This window comes from Pipistrellus hanaki (genome assembly GCF_964339955.1).
Source record: "Pipistrellus hanaki genome assembly, chromosome: 17".
Taxonomy (NCBI): Eukaryota; Metazoa; Chordata; class Mammalia; order Chiroptera; family Vespertilionidae; genus Pipistrellus; species Pipistrellus hanaki.
Genome location: NC_140519.1, coordinates 32976820 through 33003913, shown reverse-complemented (window position 1 = coordinate 33003913; position 27094 = coordinate 32976820). Strand labels below are relative to the sequence as shown.

The 27094-nt window shown below is 36.1% G+C and overlaps 1 protein-coding gene across 2 annotated transcripts in view; it reads right to left on the bottom strand.

The window, feature by feature from the left end:
- Positions 1-45: 45 nt before the first annotated feature.
- Positions 46-27094, bottom strand: part of CSMD3 (CUB and Sushi multiple domains 3) — a 771720-nt gene continuing 744671 nt past the window's right edge. For both annotated transcript variants that reach the window (XM_084864313.1, XM_084864314.1), the window contains 10 exons: positions 26596-26769; positions 24566-24639; positions 17411-17522; positions 14929-15108; positions 12280-12345; positions 11178-11336; positions 7903-8015; positions 5214-5301; positions 3027-3162; positions 46-1936 (listed from right to left, as the gene is read on the bottom strand). In XM_084864313.1, the coding sequence (XP_084720439.1) occupies positions 1777-1936; positions 3027-3162; positions 5214-5301; positions 7903-8015; positions 11178-11336; positions 12280-12345; positions 14929-15108; positions 17411-17522; positions 24566-24639; positions 26596-26769 (1262 nt within the window). In that variant the 3' untranslated portion in view covers positions 46-1776. The remainder of the gene's footprint in view (positions 1937-3026; positions 3163-5213; positions 5302-7902; positions 8016-11177; positions 11337-12279; positions 12346-14928; positions 15109-17410; positions 17523-24565; positions 24640-26595; positions 26770-27094) is intronic.

Below are 27094 nucleotides of genomic sequence, written 5' to 3'. Positions count from 1 at the left end.
AAAAGCAATTATCCATTTTTATTTTTGTTTACATTGCACTGAAAATTTACATCATACTTTTACAAAGTTTTTTTTTTCCATAAAAATATACTTCTTTACAAAAGTGTATGCATTAATATAAGAGGAGTAGCCAGTTGCAGAAGAAACATTGTTTAAACAAGATCTTAAATGTATTAACCTTAAACATTAATGAATGAATCATTGTTATTGCAGTCATTTGAATAAACAAGAATAAATAACTGATGGCATTAAAATTTAAAACAGCATCCTGTCAGTAGAGTACAATGTTGAGAAAATTGTACGAATTTCCAAAACAAAGTATCTCAAAGTGGTTGACAAGAAATTCACCGAATGTGGTAGAGATAGATCCAAGCAGCGCTTCCGGGCATGATGGTTTCTCTTAGGCACTCTGTCTCATGGTACAAAGAGTCAAGACTTGTTTACAGAGTTCTCCATACTTGAAAGGGACAACAACAGAGGATTCACACTGGGTATATAATTTATTCAATGCAGTAACACATGCTTTTGAAGGAGGACAATGACCTATTAAACAAAATGCTGGCATGACTGTGATACAGTTGTAAATGAGACACCAATAACTTGCAAATGCATGACTTAATTTGATGGGGAGAGAAGCCTGTCAAGTCTACAACTTTAGAGGGAAAGAGGATATTGGTGATTTGAAAGAGTAGATTTTTATTTATTTATTTATTTTTTGGTCATTATGTTTAGGGACTCATCCAAATATATGTCTAACTCATTACATAAAAGTTCAAAACAACGTTAAATAAATTTGAAGGCTCAACTGGGAGGACAAATATAAATGATATAAACTAATTATAATAGATTCATAAGTTTTATTTGGTTTTTCAAAAACATTGAAAAGTTTGTTTAAGGATGATGAACTTGGTGTCTCAGTTAACTGTGAAATCATCATTGTTAGAGATAACTTTTGCCAGCTAAAGTAGTTTCCGGGTGACAAAATTGATTGAAACAATGAGTTAAACACTACCCCGATGGCTCACTGAATACTACCGGTCACAACAAAATGAGGGAAATCTGGAGGATAGCACGATGATCTCGCCATTTACAGAAATTATAAAAATAAGAATAACAATAAGATCCTAAAGAACAAAAACTAGGAAGCGTCAAATCAGAGTGGGCAATCTTATCTCTTCGGTGGCATAAATTAGCTCATAAACAATTCAGGGCTTGATTCCATCTCAAGTATTCATGGAAATAAGGAAAATAATGATTCCATTAACAGGAACACAGAGCTGATGGAGCGGTGTGAGATACAGACCGATGGGTGTGGTGCAGCACAGGATGGTTAAAGAGAAGTCAGTGATCTACCGACTCTGGTAAGTATAGCTCTTATTGTCTACCCTATGTCTTTTTTCTTTAAAACCCAGTCCCTCTAATATAGTTTATAAAGCACAGAAATACTGATATGGATGCTCCTCCAATATATGCAAATAAGTTTATGTTTTAGAATAATCTCCTTTTTTAAAAAAGCAAATAAACTGTGAGTAAGCACTCTCAGAGTGCAGCGGATTTCTGTAAAACTCTCCATGGTAAACATGAAGAAGAATTATGGTCCAGTTTATGAAAAAAAAAAACAAAACAAACAACAACAACACTCTTCTCTATCGGGAAAAGGTGACCCAGCAAGTCCTGAAAAGTGTGCTTTATTTCTTTTTATTTTACCAGTGGACTAATGTGCACTGTGTTGTGTGTCGACTTCCAAGCTTCTGAAGAAGGCGAAGGGCTGCCACGCTATACCATTGTGCAGACCGTGTTCAAATTGGGATCGAATCGTACAGCCTTCCCTTCCACGGACTTGGCATTGGTGTCGTACATGGGGTTTTCAAAAGCTGCTTGCCCGTTGTTGTTTTCATGAACCGAACATCCTGTGTACTGTGTTTTGGGTGCAGTCCTGTTGATGAGAACGTTGGTTAGCTATATGTCAGCTAGGAACAGCAGCATGGTGCTCAAACATAATATTCTTGAGTTTTCATGGCTAATGGACAATGTCACTTAAACGTATTTACTGACAAGTCATACATTCAATACATCAGATTTGAATAATCTGCCTGACACTTTTAAAATCCTGAGTGGCTTTATTTACACACAATACCTATTTATATACAGTACTGAATTGAGCAATACGAGTGTAAATAAATGATATATTATAGCTATCATACATTTTCTTATAAATATTAAATTATAACATTTATAATTTAATATTTATGAATCAGTATGTATACTATGAATACATTGTGATGATGACAATGAATTTAAATCACATTACCATTCATTCATTCGTGTATCAAATATTTATTGAGCATCTATAATATGCCAGGCATGATCCTAGGCATAATCATTGTTCTCCTGGAGCTCATATTGCAGTGACAGAAAAAAATTAAAACATAAAACAAAAAATAATAGCTAGTCAGAATTATTCTGATGAAAAGGAAAAAGGTTCCTTGCCTAGGAGGTAAAATTTAATCTGGGACTTGAAGGATCAGAGAAGCTGGTTCTGTACTAAACAGAAGGGGACTCACTCCAGGAGAGCAGACAGCCTGCCTGGGTGAAACTGGTCAATATTGTCATGTAAACAAAGGGCTTTGATCATACAGTTCTTCTTGGTTCTCTAAATAAGTCTGACAATAGATATCACCTCTTTAATTTAAAACTTAACCTAGATTTCATCTCTCTAAAGTCTCATTATGGGTAATTTAAAAATAACTTGGACAACTAGTTATGTACTAGGAGATTGATAGACCGAAGAAGAAAGGGTTAAGTTGAATGCTTGTGCAATTTAACAAAGCAATTTATTGTGTGTCTATAAGGTTGGTGAAGAGGAAGGCAGGGAAAATAAGGTTTTCAACAACTGTGGCAACATTTAGCACACAAATATTGCAACAACCCAGAAGAAATGGAAATTAAAATTTGATGTAGAGTAGTAAAAAGAACATGAATATAGATTAGGGATGTATATTTATAGTTAAAGTCAACAAGCTTACCTTTGTTTATAAAGATAAAATCCAAATCCTGCAAATATAAGTGCAAAAAAAGGCACAAGAATAGCAATGGCCACAGAACTACTATTTGTACCATGAGGTTGATTTGAAGAATTTAAACCCTCTGACATATTCAATCCTATAAAATAAAATAAAATTATAAGTACATAATCAACTCATCACAATCGATTTTTATTTTCTGAACCAAATAATTTCTCTTTTTTTTTGGAAATGCACATAGTATAAAAAATAATGACACTCCTTCAACTCATTTCCACACAATTTTGCACAATGCCTATTTTATGCATATACTATTTTCTCAGGAAAGGATACAGCGTCTTTGAACTGAAGAGTTTATATAACTGTGAGAAAACTGAGACATAAGTAAGTGGATGCATCGGGCATGAATTAATGAGCAATGTTCTTTAGGGAGGGAAGGAGAAATTCCATCTGGTGGTATGTAAGAATGTTTCTGGGGGATATACTATATGAGGTTGGCCTTGAAGAATGAGTAGAACAATGAATAGAGGAGGAAGCAGGACCATCAATCACCTAGAAATGGGAAGATCGGTGGCATATTTATGGGATGTGACAAGCATTGGGCATAGATGTGTGGGAATGACTGTGGTAGAAATAGGAGGCTAAAATGGTTAGCTATGATTAAACTGTGAAAAGGCATAAATAGTCCAAAGAGCTCAAACTTACTGCTCACTAACAGTGAGGAATAACGGAAGGTGTTCAGTAATGCAAGGTCTGGTGGATAAAGACATGATTTAGAATAGTGACTGGTGTGGAATGGACTTGAGGAGGTCCAGACCAGAAGCCAGAGTAATTTAAAGGTTGCAGTAGCAACCCAGATAAAACAAAATTAAGATGTGAATTAAAACTCTAGGAAGAGGATAGGTTTAGGGGAACATTTTGGAGTTAAACCCAGCAGAACTTGTTTGTGTACCACATGAAAGAGGTGAAAGGCATAGAAGCAGAGTGCTGAGTAAATGGCAATGACAATAGCAGTCAGAAAATGAGAAAAGTCAGGCTTGTCAACACATTGGCACATGTGTCAAGAGGAACTAATAATAATTATTTTTCAGTTCCTTTTTTGTAGGTTCTGTTTTAGTTATGCAGTGTTTGAGATGCTTTTGGAAATATTACATGATAACACTGTGCATGTAAATTACACAACTGTTTTACTGTATCATGTTAATGTTTTGTCCTATTTTAAAAAATAACACAATTTTAGGTAAGACATTATCTGAAATTACTTACCATTACTGCTCATTGAGAGAAAGCTAATTTCACTTTTTGATAGTTATATTCAACTATATGATTCCTCAGGCCGGGTTAAAAAAAAAAAGTTACCACCTTATTCTATACATATTTTTCCAGGGATTCAGAATACTTATGTAAAGGTTGATGGCAAATTGAATTTCTAAGAAAATGTCAAATAGTAGTTTTTAGAGCCAGAATTTGTTCTTTATGTAGCAACAACACAAGATAATGGCAGACAGTATAACTGAATAAAATTATACAACCCCTCCAAAAAAAAAAAAACTATACCCCCAAACTATGTTATATCCTGGAAAACTTATACATCCAAAGCTATGCTAATAAATACATTTCAGGCAAGGCCATTACATGTTTACACACATGTTAGCAGAATTGGAAATAAGAATGACAGAACCCTGTACCTCCCACAGCAAATTTACGTATCTGAAGAGCACAAAGCCCTGATGCTAGGCCCATTTCTCAAAGTTATTTTCCCTTTCCAGACCCTACGAGTTTCTCAAAGTGCCACTACATTCTCAAAGAAGAAAGAAAATTGCAATAATATTCAAACTGAAGAGAAGTATCCCAGTTCTCATGAGATAAGATAATATAATTTACAGTTTAATATTTTCCTTTATATCTATATCACTTTTTCTCCTTTTTCACTTCCTTAAGGGCAAGATAGTTTGTCATGTTTATTGGAATTATGATGAAAAACCACACTGTACAGAGGTGGTACATAGAGAACCCGATATTTTTGAAGAATGAGATTATGTAAAAGGCTATCAAAATGGATCAATGTATAGACCTGACAACGCAAAATTCAAAATGTAGTAAGTGTGCCTAATATACAGAATCTACTTTATTTTCTTACGATGTCTGGAGTATAAGTAAACTACATGGAAATGAAAATGAATACATTACCCAGTCTTTGGAGTCCAAATTGCCCATAATCTTTGCCCTGAATAAATCCTTGAAACACATAAGTAGCTCCATCAGGCTCAGCAGAAACCTAAAATATATTTATAATGTGATTAAATGTGAAGACTGCCCGCGGCTATATTTTCCCAGCCTTAATAAATATTCAATGTTATTCTGAAATGAATATTAGGCAAAGTGCCTTCCTCTAGCTCACTGGACATTGTACAAATTTGCCATCATTAAAAGCAAAATCAAAATTTTATAGGTAAATAATTCTGATATTTAAAAAGGTTGGGCTGATTACTAATATTATGATATAGATTTATAGATTTCTTTTAGGCCAGGAAAACAACTATCAAAGAAAAGAGCAAGGATATGATGAAAGAGGCAAATACTCAATTAAAAAATTAAAGTATGAAAATACCATGTTTTCAGATTAAATTACTCTTCAGCATATATGCACTTCTCCCCACTCCCATGACCTTCATGGGAAGAGTATAGTTTGCATCTCGTTGAGTTGGGTTTGGTTTGGTGACTTCCTCTGGCCAATAGGATGTGGGTGGAATTGACAATGTCAGTTCCTAGCCTAGGTTTAAGAGGCATGTTTCCCATTATAATAAGTAAGTCAGTCACAAAAAGCCACATAAAATATGATTCCATGCATATGAAAGTCCAGAACAGAGAAATCTGTAGAGATAGAAAATAGATGTGTGGCTGCCTAGGGCTGGGATGGTGATAGGGATTGGCTGGGTGAGATGATAGCTAAAGGATATAGAATTTCTTTTTGAGGTGAAAAGTATTCTAAAATCCACCGGGTGATGGTTAAACATTTGCAAATATACTAAAAGTCATGGAAGACAACACTATAAACGTAGGCTGTGAAGTGTAGGCTGTGTGAATTATACTTCAATAGAGCTGTTAAACAAGGAGGTGCGTGCTTTCCACATGTGCCTCCGTGCTTCTGATCTGACAAAAAAGAACACTAGTAAGCTTCAGGGAGCTGCTGCCAAGCCAGCCTGGGCCCCAGGACAGACTCCTGGAGCAGATCTGAATGCTGCCACAGCCTCTAATGGAATGTGGGTGACACTGACAATAGGTCTACCAAAATCAACTTCAGACACATGAGCAAGAACTGAATCCTGGTTCAGTGACTCTGAGATTGTGTGGCTATGTCTAATGCTGTAAATGCTGGTTATTAATGCATTTTTAAAAGACTATACATGGGTAGCATCTTTTGATCTCAGACATAATAAAATAGGAATTTAAACATTTCAATCTTCCTGCTAAGTAATAATAATGATTAACCCCGAAGTTTGTTCTCATTAGCTGCAAGTGGCCACCTAAGTCATGTATATTATTATAAAAGTTGTAAAACAAAACACCAACCAAAATCTTGACTGTCTTTCTTTAAAGCAAAATATCACATCAAACCATCCACACAAGTGGTTAAATTTTTTATTTTTTTTTAATTTTTTTTTATTATCAGACATCATACTCTGGGCATGGTGGTTTTTATTTTATTTCATTTATTTATTTAAAATATTTTTATTGATTTCAGAGAGGAATGGAGAGGGAGGGAGATATAGAAACATTGAGAGAGAATCACTGATTGGCTGCCTCCTGCACACCCGTTACTGGGGATTGAGCCTGCAACTCAGGCATGTGTCCTGGACAGGAATCAAATCAGGGACCTTGCAGTCCATAGTCTGATGCTCTATCCACTGAACCAAACCGGCTGGGGCTGGGCATGCAGTTTTTAAAAATGAAGTACTTCTTAAAGTAATAGCTCAAACTCTAATATTAAAATGCATTAATTTTGTTTCCTGGATGAAATAAAACAGTTAAATAGTCTACGTGCTTTGAAGACAAGATTTAATCTCCAACTCCGTGAATAGCAGCACAGATAGAAAAACAGAATGAACATTTTTTTCCTCAGGAACCAAACTTACTGAAGCCTATGACTTGCTATATATATCTTCTTTCCTGTTAGGTCTTTCTTGTAAAAGAAGGCTTGTTACTTGAGAGAATATGAGCTTTCTCTCGTGCTCATTTTTCAACAAAAGCTCCTGGGCAGTATGTGGACATAAGACTTGTTCCCAACGCCCAATTTAGAAACTCCATTCACATACGTGGCTGAAGAGGACAGGGTGACTCCGTGGTGAAACTATGGCAACTATCTCCCCACAGGAAGTGATTTACATAACTTCCTGTCCACAGACAATTTTAGAAAATATTCTAAATCTGTACTTAAATTGAATGGGAATGCTTAATTTTCTGAAGCCTTTTATTAATATGTTGCATATGCTTGAAATAGTGGTTCCAGACAAAGACTGAATTCTATTTTATTCAGATTTATTTATCATAGTACTGACTGCAGACAAAATACATTTAATGAGAACAATAAAAAAAACAACAACTATATGCTCCTGTACACATTCATATTACAAAAGTTAAGCAAAGCTCATCAGAATCCAAAAATCCTAGGCTCAAACTCTAGGTTACTAAATACACTCAGTCATTTATTTAAAAAAATACTCATAATAGTAATTTTGTCATTTTTTAAATTTATGTGTGTGTGTTCATAGTTAGCAAAATGTAGAATATTACTTTTTCCCCCTGGAATTTTAATGATGGATATAAGCACAAATTTGTTTTTAAAATCAGCAGCAGACTTTTAAAGAACTATACTTACAAAGCCATCCATAGCCCAATTTTCCTCCTTCATTTTCTTCACAGAAGCATGAGCTGGTACTTTAATAAGATAGATGTGTAACATTAGGCGAGCCTCCTGGCTTTTATATACACCTGTAAAAACAGTTATGCTTCATTTTATTATCGATAACTCCTTACATATATCATTAGGTTAGACAGGAAAAAAATAAAACAAGGCCAAGTCAAGGCCAGTTTTATCTGTGATGCTATTCACAAATCCTACAATGTCCATGTGATTTCTCTTTTAGCTAAAATTCTCAACTGACTAGTAAGTCTTCATTGTGGGTTTAAATGACCTATGCTATTAAAATTAAGCATTGCTGTCCTTAATAACATCATTCTATTATATTACAAACAAAAGTGTTTCTTCCCCTAAAGACATTTAAAATATTTTTAAAAAATGAATCAACTTTTTAAATTGTTTCTATTTTTTCTTAAAATCACTTGGGTGCCAACCATGTGATAGACATTATTCTAGATGCAACTGGATGAATATGAGTTGTTCCTATAAATAAAGATACAATGCTTAAAAACATTTCCCATTAAGTAGGAGATATAAGTCAATGTATACAGTTAACTAAAATATATGACAGAATATGATAAATAAAAACACAGAAAGGAGAGGGATTATTTCGCACTGGAGTCATCAGGAAATTCTTATCTTTAAAAAGCATTAGAGCTGGATCCAGAGAAATCAAGTAATATTTTCAGTTCAAGAAGGTCAATGAAGGCAATGGCATAAAAGAGAGAAGCCAAAATATAAACTATGTTTTCTTTTGTTGTTTATTTTAAATGGTAAATATTTTAATAGTAGAAATAAGCTGGAATATAAATGTGTTCAGTGGAATAATCCTATATAATAAAAGGCTAATATGCAAATCGACCAAATGGCAGAATGAGTCACTATGACACTCACTGGCCACCTGACCACCAGGGGGCAGATGCTCAATGCAGGAGCTGCCCTGGGTGGTCAGTGTGTCCCACAGGGGGAGTGCCACTGAACCAGAAGCCAGGCTCACGGCTGGGGTGGTAGCCTCTCTTGCTTCTGAGGCAGTGCTAACGACCCCTTAGGGTCATGGACCATGAGAGGGCACAGGCTAGGCTGAGGAACAAATATTGTATATCAGGCCTCTAGAAATAAATAAAGGTTTAAGTTAAAATGTTGTGATTAACTGATGGTTGAAAATTGAGTCAATCACTCATTCACTTAATATTATGCCTACGTATCATAAGAACATGCTGTGAATACAAAGATAACGATAAGTAGAACTTGACATAATGTAAATTATAATTAATAGGAAAAAGACATAAGTGTGATAAAAATAATATTGCTGGGAAATGTAATAAGTGACATGTACAGAGACAGTGACAGCAAGCTAATCTAATTATTCTTTTATTTATTTTTTTTATTTGTAAAAATTTGTTTAGAAAAATGCTAGATTAGAACAAGTACAGTCGACCCCAGACCAACACGGGAGTTAGAGGCACTGACTGCCCTGGTGCAACCGAAAGCCTGTGTATAACTGAAGCCTGCCCTCTACCCTGGCAGACTTCAACTGCGAGTTGACTTTTGATTCAAAGTTGCATAAATCAGTAGTCACAATTTAAAGGCACTTCTCTCGAGTATATCATGCAAATCTCAATAATAATTTTAAAGCCTCACTCAGACATGTGAAGAGAGAGAAGTATTGATGGAGAAACATTGATTGGTTGTCTTCCATACATGCCTGCAACCAGGCACCAAACCCATCACTCAGGTATGTGCCCTGACCGGGATTTGAACTCACAACCTTTCAGTTCACAGGACGATGCATAAGTAACTAACTGAGTCACTCTGGCCAGGCCCAACTATCTATAATTTTAAAAATATAATACATGTATATTTACTCCTAATACTTTTACTCTAGGTTTACGGGATCATTCGATTCTTTTAAATGATGCTTGATGGTTCTTCTAACCATGGAGTATACTTCCAAGATCCCCGTGGATGTATAAAGTTATATATAAAGAGCTAGGTAGTCATGATGCCAGATAGCTCTTTATATCATATATATTAGGATTCTCTAATAAATGTTGAGTGCATGCCTCCTTCTCAAACTATCTTATTGCACTGTAGTCACCTCTTTTATATATATACGTATATATATATATAATGCGAGATGACAGGATGCCTATGTGATGAGATGAAGTGAGAAAGATACAGGCATTGTGACTTAGCATGAGGTTGCTGTTGACAGTTCTGTTGATATACTAAGTGACTAAGGTTAAGCAGCATAAGCTTGAATACACTAAACAACGGGATGAATCACTTTCTGGCTGGGATGGATGGAGCAAGGTAGATATTTCATTATGGTATACAGATGGTTTGCAATTGAAAACTATGAAGTGTTCATTTCTGGAATTTCCCATATAATATTTTTGGACCACAATTGACCTAGGGTAACTGAAACCAAAGGGGAACTACTGTATTTAGAATATGTATACTGTCACGGTGTTTCAAACGATATATATTTCATATTTGCAATATTAATATTTTTAAAAAATATTTTTATTGAGAGCAATAATTCAAATTCATTACTTTGACAATAGTTAGGGCCTATTGTGTTTCAGATGCTGTTCTAACCTCTGCGACAGGGTCTGACTGTGTTTGTGGGGTGAAGGCTACTTTAGAAGGCTCATCGGGCATGCTGTTGACAAGAAGACATCTGAGAAAACATCTGAATGTCTGAGAAAACAGTAATCAAGGATAATGAGGGAAGCGGGCACTAGATAGAGAAAACAGGAAACTGACAATGCCAAGCAGATGGACAGTGGTGTGGGTCCCTTCTGCCTGTTTATAGTAATGTGGCTCTACTTCTTCTGCCTTAACTTATGATGTCCTAAACATTTTCATTTGAATGCATGATTCTATGACCATAAAACAGATGGCAAATCACAAATCCAGTCTTTTTGGTGTCACAAGAACAGAGCAAGGTTTAGTTATATTCAAACTGAAGTTCTGTTTACGTATTTCATGATGTCTCATTCTAGTTACGGTCCATAATAAGATTCCCAAAGGAGCTTTATTTGGTACCACGGAGTTTTATATGTGTGTAGAAATATTTGTGCATTAATACAATAACAACAAAAAACCAAAGAAAGCCTTGTTTCTGATTGAATTATGTCATAGAAAAGTCACAAATATTTCACAGTATAAAAATCACTAATAAACATGATGGAAATGAAGGCATTATTTGTTGTTCTTTAAGGTAATACCTGAAAGTAGCAGTTCCATGTTGCTGTTGCTGAGTGTGGCATTGACTCTCCCAGTGGAAGCATTGAAACTAGTCACTGTCAAGGTCATGGGTTGTTTCCTTCCTTTGAAATTGTAAGAACCTTTCCATATGTAATTTTGGGCAAACACGTCATCAGGAACTGTGAATGGATTGAATAAACACACATTAATCTTATGATGTCCTATAAATGTAAGACTTAAACAGTAGGTTAATGAAGAGTAGTTTATTGGATAGTGATATTTGATAAATACACAATAATGTGGAACGTGTATTATAAAATAAATGTTTCCATTATTTTAGAAGAAACCAAAATTGTAATACCATAGATTTGTACATGAGTCATCAATAAAAAATAAACACCAACAATAAAAGACATGAGATTTATACTTACAGTCCAGGGAAGTATCAAGTTTACTTATATTTAATCTCTTATAATAATATATTCATTATATTTTTATTGAGTCAAGTCCGTCTATATAGCAGTCCCGAGAGGCCTGCTCTTGTCCTAACAGTGGGGATAGGTTCATTGGAGGAAGGGCATAGAGATTATGCCCTCCTTACAAAATCGCCCTGGAAGACTGTCAGGAGGGACACACCTTTGTCCCCTAAACAGAATGCTAGCTCAGTTATCCCAATAATTGATGCTCCTGAGAAAGTGCTGGGCTCCACCATATTCATAGCTCTGAGGACAGAGAACTGTCACTAGAATTGTCTTTCTTTGGGGGAGACAAATGGTAGCAAAACCAAAGAACATTCTCAATGTCACAAAACTTTCACTGCAGAAAAAACAGTCTTTGTGTTAGCAAAGTTTCCATTAATCCTATATATCATAATAAAGACCCTTCTTGCCCCAGCCCACTCCCCCCAAAAAAAATCAGCTATTCATTCCATTTATTAAACATTTTAAATAAAATAATTGCTATCATTGTAATATGTCATACTATTATACTGCTGGAAATTCAATATCTCATAACACAAACTATCAAGTTCCAAATTGTGAAATATATACTGAAATGTATTCTTAAAAATAAATAGTCATTTTAGGTATCATGGCTTTTAGAAAAACAATTGAAGTTACAAACCACTTAGCTTCGGGCTGGGTGTTCCGAGTGCAGGTCTAGGGTCTTTCACCAATATTTTGGAACCAGCTATGAAAAGAAATTAAAAAAAAAAGTTTATAAAAGTTAATATAATTAATAACATTTACATACACCCCTCAAAACGTGATCCCTGTCAAATTTATTCTCTGACATATTATATACTTTTCTCCAATATGTCCTGTTCATCATAGTATGTCTGTCCCCACTCAACACTCCTGTTTCACAGCTAACAGTTTCAGTAATTATCCCTCTTATGGTCCAGAGAAATAAGGGTGAAGATTAGTGCTGCCACATGATGGGATACTATTTGATATTTTAGAGGCATATCTATCAGGGAAGCAGTTGATTCCAACTTAAAAGCTGAGACCTGTTGCAAAAAGGCTGAAATCATTTGTTTAAAAATAATAAAACAAAAGTTGAGATAGCACATAGAGTCATAAGAAATTGGGTAGGCTCAATGGAGAAAACATAAAACAAAAGCTTTAAGTCATACCACAGGTAGCCCCAAAACCAAACAAATCTTGTGCGGAGTTAGATGTGCCTAGAAAGCTATAAGAATGATGAAAGGCAGTGCTTGCAGGCCATAAAGACTTAAGAGTTTTATCCTAAGGGCAATGCAATGTCTTTAAAAGATTTGAGTGGGAGGTTATGTGGTTGAACATCACTCTGGCTGAAAGATGGAGAGCAATTTGGAAAGAAGTGGATATAGACATGGGCTATTAGAAGGCTGCAGCAATGGTCCCAGTAAAGATAATCTTCAGCGAGACTACAGTAGTAGTGAAGGTAAAACAGAAAAGCAGATAAAATTAAAAACTGTTGAAATACTGGTGAATTTAAAAGCTTAAGAAAGTGTCAAAGTGGACTACTAGATGTCTATGTATTATATGACAATGGCACCACTAAGATAGAGAATATCAAATGAAGACTTTGGTGAAAAAAAATTTATGGGTTTAGATTTGCATATATTGAGTATTGAAATGTCTCTGAGGAATTCAAGAAGAAACATCAAGTAAGCAAGTGAATATAAATTCTGGAGCAAAGAGAAGAAAGATAAACTATAAATATTAATCTGCAAATAATCTCCATAAAGGAGATTGTTGAAGCCATTGACTTAAATGACCTTATCTAGGGAGAGAATATAGAGTAAAACAAAGAGATGGCTAAGAACCAAGCCTTTAGAAAATCATGGAAACAAAATAATAAAAGAAATGGAGACTGGATAGCCATAATTATGAGAGAATAACATATTTATTTACTCAAATTATTCCTTAACACTTTCACATGCAAGGAACTGATCTAGGTGTTAAAATCACAGTTGTAAAAAGTAAAGTTTTTGTTGATATTGTATTCTAATTGGGGAGGAGCAGATGAAAAGGGCAGAGAGCGAAGAAACACAATGACAAGTAAACAAATAAAATAATATGATCTCACACTGTAGAGATTTCTACCATAAAAAATGAAAAACAGCAATGTTCTAGCTAAAAGAAGAGAATAAACACATTTCAAGAAGGATAAAGCCATTAACATTTGTGACTGCTGCAAGAGATCAAGATTTAGAAGGTCTGAAAAAAATGAAAAATAAAATAAAAGGGAAAGATAGTCTCTTGATAACTTTATCAAAAATTCTAAAAATAATTTCCTTTGCTCCTTCTTTTGGAAACATAACCCTATTCCCTCCCACAAATTCCTTAGATCTTGTCTAGATAGGGACTGTCCTGTCGAAGCAGCAAGAGCAGTTGACACTAGACCTAGAAAAGGTCAATGTACCATATCACTCAGGCTGAGTAATAGACTTGGAAATGGACTCTGTTCAAAACGGTGACAGTGGAACTCCTTCATAGTGCTTTCATGACCAAGCTTTGGGAAATATTATTTTTTTTACCAGGGTGTTAGCCAGAAGTGTATGGGGCCAGGAATGCTAGAAGCATTTTTTTTTCTTCTCACTGTGGTGGGTTGAAGCATGTATCCCCGCAATTGTACGTTCACCAGGAACCTCAAAATATGACCTTATTTGGAAATCAGGCCTTTGCTTATGTAATTATTTGGGGCTCTTAATGTGAAATAATCCCTAAATCAAATGACTGATGTCTTTATAGGAAGAAGGGAGGACATACAGGGATACAAAGAACAGGCCATTCTATGAAAGCAGACATTGAGATGAGGCAGGTCTGAGCCAAGGAATGCCAAGAATAGCCAGAAGCCATCAGAAGGTTAGAAGAGTTAAGGAATGCTTGTCCCTAGAGCCTGCAGAGGGCAGTTAGGCCTGCTGATTTTGGACTTCTACCTCCAGAAGTGTGAGAAAATAAATTTGTAGTCTTTCAAGCCACCCAGCTTGTGGTATTTTGCTACGGTTAGCCCTATAAAACTAGTACATCTACCATGAACAGAAAACTAGAAGAAGGAATAAGGGCAAGAACACCAGAACATGGAAAAGAAGCTCTAAAGATCTGAATAATATTTCTGTGCCTCTGGGTTCAGAAGTATCTAGATCCCTCCTTTCCTTAGAGTTGGCCAACGAATTTCCCTTGCTCCTAAGCCAATTTAATTTATTTGCTTTTTGTCTCTTTTATCTGAGGGCCGTCAAAATAATACATTATCTTCTGTGAAAGGTTTTATAGGAAAAATACTTACCTTCACAAACAGGAACTTTTCCAGTCCAGGTGTTATCAGATCTACACACCCTATGTTCTGTTCCACCTGCTAAGAAGAAGCCAGGCTGACAGGTATAAACTAGTGTGTACCCATGGGAGGGAAGGTCCATTCCCACTACATTTGCATGAGCAGGAGTTTCTGGCTGCTTACAGCTGTGGGCTAAAAAAGAGAGAAATGTTCATTTTTATAGACATGTTAAGAAAATTTTGAGACTGGAGTCATGATATATTTTTAAAGGCATATCAATGCCTTTATACAAATATAGTTTAAATAATTAATGAATCGAAGTAATACAAGAATGTAAATATACATTCTGATTTCATAAACTAGCATTTTCTAAACAATCTTCTGTTGAACATTATGTTACTAGGTAAACTGAGGGGGGGAAAGACTGTGGATAATTAAGCTCAAAATGTAGACTACATCATCATTCTAGAGAGTCACAATACATATGAACATTTTAAAGGTCTCATGGTAAAATACTTCTTAAAGTTTCTCAAACTCACATTTTCTATGCCAGTTTAGAAAATATTATTCTATTATTTTTAAAATGTATTACATTTACTTTAAATTGTAAAACAGTTTTTCCTAAAGTTAAGCCCAAACACAGCTTATTATGTCATTCTGATATTACTAATTCCTAATATAGATAATATAATTCAACATGTTTTCTACATATAACTTTTCTGTTTATATTTTTTTATTTATATGCTAGCAGTATTTTTTCAATTATTCAATTTTTTGTCTCCTTTTATCATTTCCTCTCACTCCTATTCTCTACCTTGATTCCACTCTACCTATACTTATGGCATTTCTTGGCCCTGACCCCCCAGTTCACCTGTTTTGTGTATTTTAAAGACCATGCCTTTCTCAATCAGAAATAGATGCTGCAATAATTTTCTTCCCTAAATAAGACAATTCTAGTCACTTGTTCATGGATAAAAATTCTTAAATGTGGTCTCTGAGAAAAGTATTCTGCAGACAAAATTGTTTGGAAAATAAATTTCCCAATGGAGATTTACAAAGCTATAAATAACATTTTTAACACTGTGATAAACATTGTATTACATGGTTTATATTTAATTAAATTCAGTTAATGAAATTTAATCCTCAAGGGGGATAACTAAGGATAAACACAAAGTCTGTCTCTGCTACATTCTTAACCCCGACATTAAGCACATATTAAAATTCTGAGATGCTTTGCAGTAACCGAAGCTGTTTATCTTCATTTAAATCATCATGTTCTAAATGTAGGTCATCAGAGAATCTTGATTTGCTATGGAATACCTAGCCACGTTCCACACAGCTGTTCTAACGTACACACTGAGGAATTCTCCTTTAAGAGATTCCCCCCATATTTAAATATAAACCAAGCAGGCTTATGACAGGACTCAGTGGAGCGTTTGGGTGCTTTTCAGCAAGCTTTCGGTCCACTGGGGCTCCCGTGATCATTTGAGGGGCTAAGAACAGGGCTAGAGTACTTTGTAGGTCTTTATTTAACTTCAGCAAGTGCTAAAAGTTATCTACCATTCTCCTCCCTCTTACTCTTTTTTTCTTTCCCCAAGAGGATTAGAATGTATAAAGATGGAGGAGGAGATAAAAAAAAAAAAAAAAAAAGAGGAGATGGGAGGGAAAGAAAGATAAATAACTCATCAGCTGAAATTTGTTACTAACTGTTAGAAAAGATTGTTCAGAGGCTTTGAATTTCATTCTAATTTAATTTCTACAGCAACTGTTCTCAATTTAGAGTCAGAGCACATTTAAATCATCATGGAAATCCTGAAGTAATATTAAAATTCTTGGTCAAGGCGTACATTTGCTTATGGGTTTTTCTAGCACTCCTCGGATGCTCATAGAGTTTCACAAGTGATAAGATTGAGAGTCACTATGTAGGAGACTCCCGTATCTGAGTGTTTCAGATTCCTAGTATTGATCTATAAATCTAAAAAAAAAAAAATCATTTAAAATTACCTGGTGACTAAACTGAACACAATTACAGGAGCTTTTAGGGAAGAATAAAATTATACCTCATGCCTTCTGCTTTCTTTAGAAAGAATGCTTCCTGATGGACATAGGGTTAGAATATAGTAATAAACATATGTACATGAATTATGTTTTATAGTAGTCTAAGGCAGTGGTGGGCAAACCGAGGTTCTTTGGACACCTAAGTATGGCTCTTCCACAAAATACCACATGCAGGCACACATGTACAGTGCGATTGAAACTTCATGGCCCATGGGCAGAAGTAGGTTTTCGGCCTGAGTGAGTCTATTTTGAAGAAGTGACATTAGAACACTCAAGGGGCCAAAGAGCCACATGTGGCTCTGGAGCTGCAGTTTGCCAACCACTGGTCTAAGGTATCAACGTGTATGGTATGTAAATACATTTATTTTCACAATTAGGAGGAAAATGCATATAAATTCTTCTGTGATAAGTATAATTTCTTAGCCACAATACTTACGTATGCACTCGGGCTGAACTCCACTCCACGTGAGGTCTGGCAGGCAGGTTCGTGTCGTAGACCCCTGGAGAAGGTGTCCTTTTTTGCAATGAAACTGTACAACACTCCCTACCTGCAGAAAATTACAGAAGACAAAAGAAACAACAACAAATGTTCCAATGCAACTTCAAATTTGGTTAAAAAAAAGAAGTTTAAATGAAAAAATGTTTTCAGAAGAACTTAAGCACCATAGAAGTTGGAGGAAAAGAAATTGAAATCTGATTTAAAATAAAATTGGGGGAGGGGAGGAATCAAGGCTAAAGAAAAAAGCATAGATCTCTTTGTGTATATAACATCTTCAAATATTTGAGTACCCAAAGTATACACAGATACCAAACTTTTTGCCAAAATATGAATAAGATATATAGGTAACAAAAAGTCAATCCTATCAAATAAAATGGTAATATGTAAATTGACCCTCACTCTGTCACAAGATGGCCACCCCCATGTGGTCAAAGATGACTGGCAGGGGAGAGAAGTTGTAGGCATTTAGGCCAGCAGTTAGGGGTGACCAGGCTATCAGGGGAGGGAAGTTAGGGGCAACTGGACTGGCAGGGGAGGGAAGTTAGGGGAGACCAGGATGGGAAGGGAGGTCAGTTAGGGGCAACCAGGCCTTCAGGGCAGGACAGTTGGAGGAGACCAGGCTGCAGGGGAGGGCAGTTGGAGGTGACCAGGCCAGCAAGGGATCATTTAGGTGATGATCAGGCTGGCAGGGGAGTGGTTAGGGGGTGATCAGGCTGGCAGGCAGGTGAGCAGTTGGGAGCCAGCACTATCAGGTGTGAGAGGGATGTCTGACTGCCAGTATAGGCCAGATCCCACAGGGGGTCTCAGATTGTAGAGGGTGCAGGATGGGCTGAGGGACACCCCACTTAGTGCATGAATTTTGTGCACTGGGCCTCTAGTAAGTTACATATGAATACAGGATAACAGACAGACAGACATAGGGTAAGAAAGATAAATTAAGGTGGATAAAAATAGACAAGAAATAAAGATTCCTAACAACATAAGAGGCAAATGAATATGGGAACAGTAAAGGCAATATGATATTAGACATAAAAGTGTTTACTGAACATTGTAAAGGCGACAGAAATATGCAATGGAAGACATGCAGTTTGCACTGAGTTTTCAAAGATGTGGACTAGAGATAAATAGATATAACAATGGTTCTCAAAAATGTGGTCCCCAGACCAGTAATCTAACCATCACATAGGAACTTGTTAGAAATGAAAATTCTGGGACCTTACCCTGGACCCACTGCATCAGAAACTCTTAAAGTAGAGATTATCAATCTGTATTTTGATAAACCTTCTAAATAATTTTTTTTAAAAAAAATCCTCACCTGAGAACATGCTTTTATTGATTTTAGAGCGAGAGAGAATAGGAGAGAGAGGAAAAGAGAAAAAAAGAGGAACATTGATGTGAGAGTGAAACATCAACTGGTTGCCTCCCACACACTCCCCGATAAGGGATCGAACATGCAACCTAGGCATGTGCCCTGATGGGGAATCAAACCCAGGGCCACTTGGTGGTGTAAGGAACAATGTTACAACTGACTGAGCCACACTGGCCAGGGCCCTACTAGGTGATTTTAACAAATATTAAAGTTTGAGAGCAACTGATATAAAATTAAACAATGTAAGAAAATGATGAGAAAAATGTATGGAAGGTAAAATATACATCATGTAGTTTATAAAAATGAGAGTACATTGCATTGGTTGACATGGATAGTTCACACAGCTGGGCTAAAATGGTATACAATGATAGTTAAAAAGAAAACATAATCCGGCCAGTGTGACTCAGTGGTTGAGCATCAATCTATAGACCAGGAAGTCAGGGTTCGATTCCCAGTCAGGATATGTGCCCCAGTTGCAGACTTGATCCCCAGTAGAGGGCATGCAAGAGGCAGCCAATCAAATGATTCTCTCTCATCATTGATCTCTCTCTCTCTCTCTCTCTCTCTCTCTCTCTCTCTCTCTCTCTCTCATTCTCTCTCTTTGAAATAAATAAAAAATGTTAAAAGTAAGAAAGAAAAAGAAAGACCCAGCCTAATCCATGCTTGGCTTTACTTTGGATTTGATCTTACTTAAGTAAGAAATATCTCATCTTTGAGATTTAACCTCCCATCTATAAATAAAGACAATAATATCTGTCTTGAGATTTGTTTTAAGGGTTAAATAAAATAGGATACATAATCTACTCCACACAGGGATGGCACATATTTTAAATAAATTCTAGCTATAAGGATTAAGTCAGAGACATAAGTAAGAAACAAGGCAAGCCATGACATTTGAAACCCTTTTTAAATAGAAGCAAAGTTGCTAAAGCTTTAAGAGCAAGCGAAAAATTGTGTAGAAAAAACTATCTTTGGGAAATTAACTGGACATTGTATAAAGAAACTATTAAACAAAATGAATGATGAATGGCAGTTCTGATGGCAAGGCTGGCACTGACATTTTAGAAATGAGTGGATAAAAGCTGGACTAACGTGTGGAAGTACATAGGAGAAGGAAGTTGTTTACCCAAAACAAATTACAAGAAAAAACCACCATGATTTATTAAATGATTAGAGATGGAGGAATAGTTAGGGTCTGTCACTTTATCCTTCCCCATCAACTGGAAGCTGAGAATGCTCAATCGCTGCCTCAGTACTTAACACAGCTACCTGCTTTCTGCTTTCCCCTTAGTTCCCACTTCCACCTGCTAAAGCAACATGAGGCTAAGCCTAATGTGACATGATTTAATACAAGATTCTATTTGGACATTGAGACTAGCTAAATCCACTATTTCTCACACTCTCATTATCTGCCAGAACCATGTTACACCAGAAACATTTGATTCCAATAGTCACTCTCTTATAACAACCCTCATCTTTCTGGATTCCTAGTATTGTGTCTCTCATAACACATTCACTTTAGCCTTTAGGAGATCTCTTACCCCACGAATGCCCCATTTTGTTCAAGGCTGCTATATTGCCCAATGCCAGAATGTTGTATTCCATATAAACAGTGGCCTTCATTCATGTTCCAGAGCATGCCATTTACATACTCCCAGAGGTTGTACAATATGGTGCTACAGATTTTTACTTTCTCCTATGGCCTGGACTCTGTAACTGATCATTGTAGATTTTGCAATTCTGTTCTTCAAATCTCTATCAATCCCACAATCCTACTTTAGGCTAGATCTCAGGTAATGGTGCCACCTATCACCCATAAACCTTCCCTCATTTCATCTATGACCAAATTTGGACAATTTTACCTCCTAAATTTTTCTTAAGGTGTCCCCTTTGCCTTTCTCCCAGTTATATCACCTGTTTTAGTCCTCAACAACTTGTCTACAAACTTTGGATCTCAAACTATAGCAGATGTCATAATAACCAGGAGGGCTTACAAAGACACAGGTAGCTGAGCACCCCTCTAAATTTTCTGACTGGGTAGAATCTGCATTTCCAACCAGTTCGCAGGAAACACTGCTGCTCCTTGGTCATGAACCACACGTGGAAAAAGACTGGCATAGACAATTATCATAATCATCTAACTTGTATCTATTTCTCCACTCTTGACCCCATTAAATGTATTTTCCACACTCAAATCCATGATCGATTTAACATAAAAGTTTGACGTTATCATTATCCTTAAAATCTACATTGACTTATTGCCCAGAGGAAACAGTTACTTTGTGTTACCTTAGCAGATAAAAGGCTCCATAATCTGACCACTGGCCACATCCCTAGCATCATCATTAGCCACTTACTTTTAGTCAAATAGTTAAAGAAATATGTATTTGGCATTTATCCCATAATTAATCTAGGTGTTGTATCAATCATTTTGACAGCTGCTCCCTTCACTAGCAATCTATTTCCAGAAAAAATATTGTTCCAATTTTCAATGTTTTAGATAAAAAGATAAATTATATTCAGTATTATTTTTTCAATACTAGAGTTATCATCATCTCTATTAAGAGGTAATTTATAATAATTATAATAATATATTAATAATTATATCTCTATCCAAAAAAATTTATTATAAGTCTATGTAGAAAAGGAAAGTGAATAAATTAACACATTAAAGAGAAAATTAAGAAAATGCCATTGCAATTCATAACTTTCTCCTTTCTCTTGTCCCTCGCAGAAGTGGGGTTACTATAGCTGTTTTTACAGAGCTCACCATTGGCCACTTGATAAAACAAGAGATAGATACAAAAGGTGGACTATCCTGATTCTCTGCAAATTTGGAACTGAGATCGAGGTAATTAATCACTTCTCTATGTGGTTGAGATGTTAATAGAAATGACGTGCCCCTGGCCATATGGCCAAACTGCAGAGAGAGAAAATGTGGTAAACCCTGAGAGTGAGGACTGAATACTGTAGTCCAGTACCTAAACTCTGGGCTCGATGACTCTCACTTAATTCCTTCCGTGTCTCAGACATACCTGAAATTTGATTTGTAATGCCTTTAGGCTTATGGTAGCTCAAAAACATATGTTACTTGCAAGAGTTTTTCTCAACTGATAAAGATGCCTTTCCTAGTTACATATGTTCATATTCATTACAATCTACCAATAAATTGATATTAGTTAGAACTAGAATTTTTAAAATTCTGTTGGCTCTATACAGATTTAGTAAATATAATTATACATTTATCCTATATAATAAAAGGGTAATATGCAAATTGACCTTAATGGGGGAATGACTGGTTGCTATGATGACCACTGACCACCAGGGAGCAGACAATGGAGGAGCTGCCCTCTGGTGGTCAGTGTGCTCTCACAGGGGGAACTCTGCTCAGTCACAAGCCGGGGCTGCAGTAATGGGAGCCTCTCCCACCTCCCTGGCAGTGCTAAGGATGTCTGACTGCCGCGAAGGCCCATTTTCAGGCCTAAGCTGGCAGGTGGACATCCCCCGAGGGCTCCCAGACTGTGAGAGGGGCAGGCCAGCTAAGGGACACTCCCCCCCTGCCAAGTGCATCAATTTCATGCACTGGGCCTCTAGTAGTAAATATAATTTATACACACACACACACACACACACACACAAGCCATATGCATGTGCAAAAGTTAATGTCTTTTTAAAAATATGTATCTTTATTGATTTCAGAGAGGAAGGGAGAGGGAGAGAGATATAGAGAAACATTGATGATGATAGAGAATCATTGACTTGTTGCCTCCTGCACACCCTACACTGGGGATCAAGCCTACAACCTGGGCATTTTCCCTGACTGGGAATCTCGAACCATGACCTCCAGGTTCATAGGTTGATGCTCAACCAATGAGCAACACCAGCTGGGCAAAAGTTGATGTCTTTAATTTAATATACTCAATATATCATTTATAATTATAATAGCAATTAATATGATTATATGTACATCTAACCATACTTGAAATCTAGTCAAATTCATATTTACCTAGATAGAATATAATAATATAAGAACAAGAAAGTTTTATTAGCCAAACAATATGAATTCGGGGCTAGGTTAAGTTTATAACAACCTTTTCTTCTTAACCCTCACCTGAGTACATTTTCCCATTGATTTTTAGAGAGTGTGGAAGGGAGGGAGAGAGACAAGAGAGAAGGAAACATCGATACAAGAGAAACACATCTATTGGTTGCCTCCTGCATTCACCCCGACTAGGGCCAGGAATCAAGCCTGCAACCAAGGTATGTTCTCTTGACAGGAATTGAACCTAGGACTCTTTAGTTCTTGGGCCAATACCTATTAAGTGAGTCAAACTGGCTAGTGCTGTAACAACATTTTTAATGATTATAATAAAATTCTTAAAATTCAATTAATAATTCTATTCATTTCATTGGATAGCTATTCCCAACTCAATTTTACTCATTTCCATTTCCATGAACTCAAAAAATATTTATTAGAAAGGACTCATATTTTTCAGAAAAAAACACCTGATACGATGCACAGACATTAACATCACAATTCTGTATTCTTTCAGGATATTGTCAACGACTTTTGATCAAAGCCAAGGCACATCTGTTTCAGTTTCTTTGTATATAATGAGGACTAATGCTGTTTAGCTAGTTGTCCAATTTTCAGGATTTAGATCAACTGATAAAACCTTTTATGTACTGAAGAATCTAAAGTTTTCTAAAAACATCAATATAATAGAGACTGAGACACTTTTTTACACTTTTGTATTAACTAGGGAGGCCTGAGGCAACCTGGGAGAATTGGAAATGCTATCAAATCAATGTTCATACTGAGCCTGAACTGTAGGTAAATGAAAACTATTTTTAGCAACAACAATATGGCACCTTTGATGAATACTTTCTTTAGAAATAGATGTTCTTCAGGTTCAGCCTGAATTTCACATAAAATAGCACAGTTTAGAAAAGCCTGCAAAACAAGGCAGCTGGGTAACGTGTAAATTGACAATTTCCTTTCAGAATCAGTAGGCACTTTGGCTCCCCTTAGGCCCTGTAATGAAACACTCGCCGAATCTCTACATAAAATCTAAATGGGAAAACGCGAGAACAAGAAAGTCAGCCACACATGACTGGGCATGCTAAGGAACTGTAATAGAACAGTGCAACTATGTGTTGTGAGACAATAGGTTATGGGTAAATTATTTTTTTAGATATTTCCCACATCAATGACAATATGCAAAAAAAAAATGTATTATATGTGCCTTACAAAGCAAAACCATTTTAGTCTTATTGCCTTATGGAGTAATCACATTTTATGTAATAGCGAGCTGTTGTCTCAGGTGTCTCTCCTTTAACCTGTTTCATCTTTATTTTCTCCCATTGCCCCCACACCTTCCTGCGGAGTTTATTCATTTACTACCTCACATACTTTTCCTCACCCTCTCTATGGACTACCTATTGCTTATGCATTTTCCTATGCTCATCGCTATGTCCACCTTTTTTCTTTCATCTTTATGGTCAGTTAGGCTACTATTCTTGAAGCATATTTTTCTTCTCTTGATTTCCTTTTATGTACCATGCTTTTGTTGCCTGTTACCTTTTTTTATAATATGTTTCTAAATGCAGTTATAAACATAACTTTTCTGCTGTTTGAATCAACAGGGCTAAATGCACATGAACCAAAGAAGCCTAAGGATATAGTTTTATACGAAAGGGAAATATGTATTTAAAGCACTCACTTGAAATCCAAATGTACTGTTCTGAGATCCATGCCGGGGCACCCCTGGGTTTTCACAAGACGTACGAGTGGGTTCTAAAAATGAAGATTAAAAACATAATATTTCTTCCAAATTTACTATTATATTTATTACTATTTTTTCAATGTTTTCGATCATGTTACTTCTCATCTATAAACAGCGTTTACACGGAGTATTTTTCTCATACAAAACAATTTTAAGCGATATCAGCTGCAATGAAATGGCCTTGGGTAAAAACAAAGGGTGTACATCTAATAGCATGTCACCGTGGACAGAGCCTACTAATCCTAAAGCAAGAAATTCAGCTTAACTGCATTTTATATAAACGAGGCAATTATTGAACTCCGAAGCCTGTATTTGCAACTAACTCTGTGGATAAAAATTTAAAGAAAAATGAAGGATATGAAAGAGGAACACATGCATAAAATATTTGCCCAAGGACTTTGAGAAATTGCAATCTCAGGTAGAATAATAGTCCCCTCAAGAAGTAAGAGTTTTTTGTTTGTTTTTTTTCCCACACTCAGGACTTAGTCTCTTGGAGTTTTCACTGAGAGCTGTAGGAGGTTCAGACATAGGAATGGTAGGGCTGGTCATCCTTGAGGTGGCTAGTTTGCATGACAGGTTATCTGGTTAGTTTACCAAATGTGTCATTTAGTTTTAGGACTGTCGTAATGTTCTTTGACAACCTGCCAGTTGTAAAAATAGTCACAGGCATATCAAGTAAGCAAAGGAAGTAGAGTCAATAATGATGCAATAACTACATATAACTGGCAAACAGATACTAGGGTTCTTGGGGTGATCACTTCCTGAGGTACAGCGATGTCTAATCACTATGTTATACACCTCAAAGTGATATAGCAGTGTATGTCAAAAGTAATTTAAAAATAAATTTAAGCTGCAACCGGTTTGGCTCAGTGGATAGAGCATTGGCCTGTGGACTGAAATGTCCCAGGTTCAATTCCGGTCAAGGGCGTGTACCTTGGTTGCGGGCACATCTCCAGTGGGGGGTGTGCAGGAGGCAGCTGATTGATGTTTCTCTCTCATCGATGTTTCTAACTCTCTATCCCTCTCTGTAAAAAATCAATAAAATATATTAAAAAATAAAAATGAATTAAAAAAAAAGAAATGAAGTGCCCTGGCCGGTGTGGCTCAGTAGGTTGGGTGTCATCCCTTGCACTGAAAGGTTGCCATTCGATTCCCAGTCTGGGCACATGCTTAGGTTGTGGGCTTAATGCCTTGTAGGAGAAATGCTGGAGGAAGCCAATTGATGTTTCTCTCTTTCTAAAAATCTATTTAAAAAAAAATATTAAAATAAGAAAATAAACTAAGAGCCATTTTAAATCAATATATCTTTTGTGTATTTTTAGATCAAGTTGAATTTCATTTGAATACATTTTTCAACCCTGCCCCCCTTTGTTCCTGCTGTATATATACTGCCATTTCAAAAATAAAGTTTGAGGCTTGATCAAAAAAAAAAAATTTAATTTAATTTTTTTTATTTTATTGATTTTTTACAGAGAGGAAGGGAGAGAGATAGAGAGCTAGAAACGTCGATGAGAGAGAAACATTGACCAGCTGCCTCTTGCACACCCCCCACCGGGGATGCGCCCACAACCAAGGTACATGCCCTTGACCAAAATCGAACCCGGGACCTTTCACTCTGCAAGCCGACGCTCTACCACTGAGCCAAACCGGTTTTGGCTGAATACATTTTATTAATGCTAAAGATCTATACTAATGTTAGTACTTAATAATACTATTAATATTAAAGCGTTTTACTTTTTTACTTTATTGATAAAAAAAATTTCAAATGTTTCTTCTGGAAGTTTTGTGTGCTAAAAATAACATCCTTTGTTTTACTGATATTCATTTTCAGTGTTTGTAATTGCTTCTATATTTTACATTTGTTTTCCACATTTAGTCAACTATAGTTTATAGGAAAACCATTCAATGTCACCATTACCTATTATAACCAGAATTATTAAGCGTAATCAACCTTCCACTGAAATTACCTATGCAGTGAGGTGAGGAGCCACTCCAAGTGCCATCCGCTTGGCAAATCCTGGTGCTTGTTCCCACTAATATGAAAGGAGAATTGCAGCTGAATGCAACCTCTGACTGGTAGATAAAGCTTTTGCCTTCTCGTTTTCCTTGGGCGGGTGTACCCGGGTCACCACAGAACTTTGCTAGAAGTGGGGAAAAAAAAAAAAAAGACAATGATGATAAAGATTTAGGATTCATTGGAGTAAACAATTTAGAAAAATGGTGAGAATATTAGACCAAAGTGACAAGAATCTATATTAGTCTATTCCAATGATTTAGCTGCATGTTCAACTCAGTGTAATATTTTAAAAATTAGTCTGAGTCAGATATTTTCCACCTAGTCGTACTAATTATTTCAGTTTCTAAAAAAATAATATTGGCCAGAATCAAACCATGGAGCGTTTATGTATATGGGCTGCAGAGGTGAAATGTAATCCTGACAGACATGTGACTCACAGATGGCTCTGC